This window comes from Athene cunicularia, assembly GCF_003259725.1.
Source record: "Athene cunicularia isolate RWA chromosome 6 unlocalized genomic scaffold, athCun1 chr6_part2, whole genome shotgun sequence".
NCBI classification, from domain to species: Eukaryota; Metazoa; Chordata; class Aves; order Strigiformes; family Strigidae; genus Athene; species Athene cunicularia.
The window spans coordinates 7,960,602-7,968,002 of record NW_020799106.1 but is presented as its reverse complement, the minus strand read 5'-3'; the positions used below and the strand labels follow the sequence as shown (position 1 = coordinate 7,968,002).

The window sequence follows — 7,401 nt, the reverse complement described above, 5'->3', positions numbered from 1 at the left end:
TTTTTTTTTTTTTTTTTTTTTTTTTTTTTTTTTTTTTTTTTTTTTTTTTGGTAGACATCCATGTTTTACAAGAAGTGCTCCAGATCCCTGGCAAATTACCATTCCGAATGCCCTCTGTGTGTGTGTGTGTGTGTGTGTGTGTGTGTATATATATATATAAAAATCCTGCTATTTTGAAATGAAGGCTGTAAACTTGAAAGCACCTTTGTCACCATGGTTATCAGCTCAGAAAAAAAGAATTCCCTTTACTGGGAGTTTATGTTAAGGTGAATTTGTCCCAAGGGAAAGCAAGAGTGGGATTTGGAGGTCTTCTAACATTTGTTTTCTTAATCATCTAAGTGTTTCTGAGGCTTTATGCATTCATTTCCAAGTGTTACAGCCCTCCGGCTACAATGGGAAGAAAGAGTACACAATAATTTGAAAAAAAGACTTCAAGCTCAAATGCCTAAAGATAACACTGAATACATCTACACTGCTATTTTATCAAGCCTCAGGTCTCCCACTGCCTCTCTTCTACTTCATTCTGTAACCTCAAAGGAAAGGGAAATTAATTACTCCAAAACAAGGAAGATTGGATCTGTCAGAGCTTCTAATGATATTCAAATACCTTTCACACTAGCATCCCCACAGACAAGTCATCTCACAGGCAAGGGGGAGCAGGGCAGATTAATATACCCAGTTAAGATTAGATGAAGGAATTTGTTTTCTTCTTGAAGTAGGTGTAGTTCACTTCCCAATTACCTAATGCATTACACCAAAAGGTGCCCAAAGTACTAACACATACCATCTCTCTAGATCTCTTCTGACAGTGCACTTATTTTAGCAGCTCCATCTATTTACACCAGTGGTCTTAATTTACAGTTTTGGGATGTGCGCTGTGTTTTTCTGAGTGGGGGGGATTACAAGAGACTTATCAAAGCCCTCACTGTTTTAAGGCTAATTCTGATGGAGTGGGGTTAAGGCTTGTGTTTGGCAATGCTGTGAAGATCTTCCGCTACGCGTGGCAGATCTCTGGTTTAAAACTAGTGGGTCACTGAAAGCAATAATGGCCTGCAACACCAGCCCCCTTTCAGTGAGGGCTGCTCAGCCAGGAATACAAACAGTCTTTTAAACAAGCAAGCACTTAGATCCCCATTTTACCTACAGCCATCATACCAGTGCTGAAGCAGAGATACCACTAGCATCAACTCCGGTTAGTAACATTTCTATCCTACAGCCCAAGCTGGTGCTTTCCGCAAAGCTGAATTGGAAAAACTCGGCACTGCAGAGAGAAGAAAAGGGGATAAGCGTATAGATGTATTTGTTACTTTTAAACTTAACAGGTAGAACACCAGTAAGTATGGAGTTTGTCACGTGCATGGGGAGGGGCTGCTGGTCTTGCACCAAAGGATGGGGCTAGAAGCTCAAAGGTCACCCCAGGTCTGTCAGGGGACCAGGAGAGGCACAGCAGACATCCAGGGCACAAGAGACCCACACAAGTCCCCTTTTGCTGAGCCTGGCCTGGTGAGCTCCAGCACCGCAGAGCGCCACCGCAGCTCAGCCACAGATTCTCAACTGAAGCTGCTCACAAAACAGGGAGCTCATCACTGGCCTTGACTTCAATCTTTTGACAGTTAAAAAAACTCCCAAACAGGATATTCAAGTAGAGCTGAGCACACAATCACAGGAAATTAATTTTATATTCTGCTAGAGGGAACGGAGCAGCTTTTTTCCAGCTGAGAGCGTATAATTATTTGGCACCAACTGGCTACATCTCAGAAGCTACAACAGCAGCTGAACAGTCCCTTTCAGTAGGGTAAGCTTATTTTCCCTTTGTCTCAACTCTATTGGTTTTCCAGTCCTACAAACTGCCTGGAAAAATAGAAGCTGCCAGGAGGACTTGGGGCCATGATGAACAACAAGACATTCTCTTCCATACAAACAATTTTGCAATGCACCGACTACAGCTGGCGCAGGCAGGACACAGCAGGGCAACAACTACAGCACAGCCCCGTCTGAAAGCAACCTCAGAGACCCCTGAAGCTATTGTCCTGTTTTACTTGAGCATTAACATTGAGCATAATGGCTCAAAATACATTTAGCAGACTAAGAAAGGAAGAATATTTGTCCTTATCTAAGGATATGGAAAGCGGATGGTGACCACAGCTTTTATCTCCCAAAAGCAGTATGACCAAGTTAGAAACCCAGAGCAGCCTGTTCTTAACTGTGTGGTGAGGCTCAAGTGAATCTACATTTAACTGCTTTTATAAAAATACTGTTGCACTGTATTAGGAAGGACTTCCACATTTCTTAATAAAAGCATCGAGATGTTTAGAAGCGATTTCTTAGCATAGAGTATCCGAACTACTACAGTTGACCCAACTGCTACATGGCCAATGACAGCAATGTCTCATTAGTCCACACAGTGATATTGTTTGAGGCAAATTTCAAGGAAAATTGTGACGCTAAACATTTTTCAAGGTGAGGACTCAGATAGGTTTCCTGTCCAATATATTTAGAGGTGTCATTGTTTTTCCAACCTGTCTCTATTAAGTAGTTTGAGGAGGTTGGTTTTTGTTTTGTTTTTAGAATCAGAACTAGTTATGGCCTCTCTATAAAGGGGAAAGAAGAATTCAGAGCAAGTAGCTCTGGTGCCAATATTTCAAAAATAACCAACTTGCACAGTCTCAAAAGCATTCTTATGGAAGCTCTCCTTCAGAGAAAGGCCTTTAATGATTGCTGTGGTTTTGACAGCAAGATCCTTATATGGATTCAAACCACACAAAGCATTTTATACAGAGTGGTAATTGTAACACTGACCACTAGGAACGTGTTGAATGAATGGAGGACGGAACCGAAAGATTCGGGGAGGCCTTGGGATTGCTAACTTTGAAGTGTCATTTCTAAGAAGTGCCATTAGCGTGAACAGAGGGCTACATCAACGGGGACACTTATCACAAAGTTAACCAGGCTGCACAGTTCCTTGACAGTTTGACAGGGAGCTTGAACTCTTCACCTATTAAAGCCACCCAACACATACATCTGCACCTTATACTCCCTTTCTCCTCAAGTCCCACATAAGAGGCAAGATGGGTCCTCCCCGTACCTCGACATGGCTAAGGACCAGCATACAGACACTACCCAGAGTGTTCAGGGGAACACTGCTGCTGGCAACAGACTCTAGACAGCGTCCCTAACGTTTTGATTTCTCTGCAGTTTTATGAGAGAAAAACGAAATAAAGACTTGGTGTATTTACTGCATATCAGTTCTGCTTCCCAAACCTCCGAGGAGAAAACTGGCTGGAGAACAGAAGAGCATAGGCACTATGAAAACACCCAATATGCGCGTACAGTTAGGTCCTGCAGTCGCTCCTGTGCCCCAGACAGTCCTCGTGATGGGAAATAAAAGAGTATTCCCCTGGTTCCAAAGGGCTCAGAGCTCCCATGCCAGACATTGTGTAACCCAACTATCCAGCAAAGGGTTGATGGAAGGAATGCTGAGAAATGAAATCTCAATACATATTTTGAAGCCTCTTAACACAAGCTAGAACAAATAAATTAGAGCAGTGTTACTCATTCTATGGTCAGTGGAGCACTCCTGATCGGGAGGAAGTGCAAAGTGGTCCACTGCCGTATTTTTAGTAGTTTTAGCAGAGTGACATTTTATCAAGCAAAACAGTTTGCTCGAGCAGTGCAGTCAAGATGGTTTATAAGGTCAACTTTCAGTATTCGTAAGGAACAAGATTATCCACACACCTCACCAGCTCCTTTCCTCAAAAAAGTTCACCTGGTCCTTGAGTTTCAATGGTGGGCTAAGGGAAGACAACATTTAAACAACAAAGACAGATCAAACCATCATGAAAGAAAGTAGTATCACACGCAGACACACAGTCACCACAGCTTGCTCACAGAACACAAACCACTGTGCAAATATCATTGCTGTCCCCTACGAAACACAGGGCTAAAAGCAGTGAGGGGGAGTAAAAGTAGCAATCTAAGTATTTGGACAGACATGGGAAAAGCCAATGAAGGACCATAAACTGATTTATAAAAGCTGAAGCTTTCATTTTAAACCAAGAAATACTTTCATTATGATTTTAAGAATTTAATGGGAAAAGGACACAACTCATTAAATGGTCAAATACTAGATAAAAAACTGTATTCAGACCAAGAATCTTTTGCTGGAGTTCTAGATTTCCATTATGTTTTTGTGCAACACTACATTAAGCTCTACAAAATACCAGAGCTGGGCATGTAATAATTCATTTTACTTGTCGACAGTGACATTTGGACATATCCTATCTTGCTAAAATGAGAAATGTAGTAATTTGCATTTGCTTTGTCACCTGTTATTTCAGAGACTAAGTATTAAATAGGATTAAATTATGTCATTTTTCCCAAAAGTAACATCATGATTATAGCCACAGGGACTCACGGAGGAAATCCATTCTCCACAAGATTTTTCTGTAAAAATGATATTAAGCATTTAAAAATTATTTATAATATGTAGGTGCTTTGCATAAACTTCCACAGTTGGGTTCTAAATTTGAACTGGAGAGCTTCAATGGTACTCAGTAGTAAATTCCAAAAAAGCCTCTTTGCATGTCTTTTAGGAAAAGTGGTTTATGTATGGCAACCTAGTGCTGCAAAAGACTTCATTCTGTGTCTCAAAAATATGTGTAAGACTAATGCTTGCCCTTTGCTACCCCCTCATCCTGAAGACCACATCAGCTGAGGAGCTTTTAGGAGCAGTGGAAGAGGAGGAGGAAGGAGGAGAGAGAGGAGCTGATCCACAAAGTTAACATCAACAGGATCCCCAAGGCTGCAAGCATCCGCAATGTTTTTGGATGTGCCAGGCCTTTTATTTACAGCTGCTGCAGGAAGTCTGGAGAGGGACAACAGAAGTACTGAACTTCCTACCTCTGAAGCTCAAATCACAGCTCATCTACAGCAAAAGGCAAAAATTTGTCAGGAGCCTGTTCCATCAATAATCAAAGAACAAAACCGAGGGGGTGTAAGCAGCTGTGGTTCAGGTACTATATGGTACAATCGTGTCAGTACAACTTTTCTATCTTCTAGATGACTTCATTACTCAGAAGCCTGGACCCATCTGTTCCCATTAAGAATGTAAAATGGCTTGGTGTGACCCCCTTATCGCAACGCACATCTGTTCTTCCTCTCTTCAGCCTTCCCATCACCCCAGCACAGTAACAGCACTTCCCTCACAGCCTATGCTAGCAATAAAATATATATCTCAAAAGAAGAAAAACACTTTCCAGCTGGCAACTATAGCCTTACCACTTAGTCCACATGAAGTTCTAGGAAAGCACATAAAACACAAGTGTTTGAAATAGCTTTCCTATTTCAAAGGTGTTGCAAAAAAAAAAAAAATCCCTCTCCCACGCAACTCTTCTGGCTACTGCAGAATCCTGCTAAACCTGAATTAGACTGCAATTTGTAGACAGCCATAGAGCACTGACAAGCCCTGCACTGCTCCCAGGCTGCTGCATCTGCTCCCAAACTGCTCTCTGGCAGGCAGGTCTGCCTTTGGTTCTTGAGGACACCTCTGAGAGCATGGAGCAGATGGACAGATTGCCTCTACTCCTCTGCCCAACAGCTTGGTGACTTCCAGTACTTACCACCCATCACAACATCCTCAGACATAGCACCTTACCACTGACTTCCAAAAAACCGGAGACATCTGAAGAGGAAGAAAAAACAAAGAGATCTTGGAAAGAACATGTCTCATTGGTACAGGGAACAAATAAACAGGGAAATAAACCACCCAGAAACATCAGCCTAGCTGGTCAAAATCTGTTAGAGCCAGGGCATCCATAGCACTACTCACTCTAATTCTCTGGGATTTTTTTTTAAACTCTAACACTTGGTCCCTAGAAAAATCATGAAGCTGCAGAATTCATATTCCATCTACAACCCTGTGTCCAACATCATCTGGCTTGGCATTCATGAGACATACTTGTATGAACAGAGCCAGATTCATATGCTTCACTTTGCCTGCAAACTAAGCTTTGTACTAAGAGGCCAAGTCATGACCCTCACCTGAGCAGAGAATTTCTACAAGTAGAATTTATCAAAAAGTATTGGATTAACATAGGGGAGAAAAATAGCAGCACTGAAAAACAGAAATCTTGGTCAGGTGTTACTAAACTTGCACAACACTCTTACCCAGCCCATGAGGCAAGTACATTTTTCATCTTGTCTTGTATTTCAGGAACCCCTCTACTGTAGCTTTTACAGAACTTGCTAGAACCATCAGCAAAAGCCAGAGACAAAAGCCTACGAAAAAGCTTCTCTCAATTCACCTCATCAATACCTACAATCCCACCATCTGCTTCAAGTACACGAGGGGAAGCACCACAGATAACATCAACCTGGAAAAAACATCCCCAAACCCACACAGATCTAAACAGCCTCAGCTGTTTACATACAGACAAATCTCTACCCATTGATAAAGGTCTCTGCTTTTGGTAAATCTGCAAAAGAATAGGGCTACAGGAGGATGAGGCAGGATACATCCTGCCTGCTTATCCTATCCCAGCCAGTAGCCCTAAGGAGATGTCTAGGCATGCCTGTGATCACTGCTACTATTATATATGTCTAATCTTGATCTTTATTAAAAAAACTACTAAGAAATCCATTTCTATTACACTTATTTTTATAGATGCTTCCAGGGGCAGAAAAAAAGAGACCAGACAATGCCTTCCAGGAACTAACATCCTGACCAAGATGTTAACAAGATCTACAGATACTACCAGTTCTCTCATCCAAAAAGAATAATTTACTCTGTTGTAGTCATAATGAGTGCACAACCACAAGTGTTTACCATTGTCTTCCTGCATGTGTTTATCTGAAGACAAGTTTGACATTGAAATAAAGCATGAAGTCAGCGAGGTTAGTTCAATCAGCTATACAACAGGTATTCAGGATCCGTTTTCCACAGCACAGCTGCCAAGTTCACATATGCATTTAGCATTAAAACCTCACAGCAATGCTAAATTGGTCCTTTGCATATGAAGTTACAGATCAGGTTCTCCCAAGTTTAGCCGTGAAGGAAATGAACTTGGGGGAGTCTAGAGGAACTAAGTGGACTTTTTAAAAAACCCACTCTATCTGCTTCCTGTTAAAAATTTCCTGCTCAAGCCATTGGTATGTGAAATATGTTTATCGCCTGAAAAAAATCACAAGTTTTACTTCAGTTTTGAACAGGTCTAGTATAGCAGGGGAAAAAAAAAAAAGCCACAACAACCCACAAGAACAAAAAAACCACCCCAAACAAAATGCTCAGAACAAAGTGTCTGTCAAACTGAGCACAGTGCTTCACTTCTGAGCTGAATAGAGCAAAGCAGAGTCACAGCCAAAGTAGTCAAAATTTCTTTTCTGCACTTATCCCACTGCCCCCCC

The 7,401-nt window shown here is 41.6% G+C and overlaps 1 protein-coding gene across 1 annotated transcript in view; it reads right to left on the bottom strand.

The window, feature by feature from the left end:
* The window catches only part of MCU (mitochondrial calcium uniporter), a 61,711-nt gene extending 58,618 nt beyond the window's left edge, over positions 1-3,093 (bottom strand). The window contains exon 1 of the mRNA XM_026851764.1: positions 3,086-3,093. Coding sequence (XP_026707565.1) covers positions 3,086-3,093 — 8 coding nt within the window. The remainder of the gene's footprint in view (positions 1-3,085) is intronic.
* Positions 3,094-7,401: the final 4,308 nt, after the last annotated feature.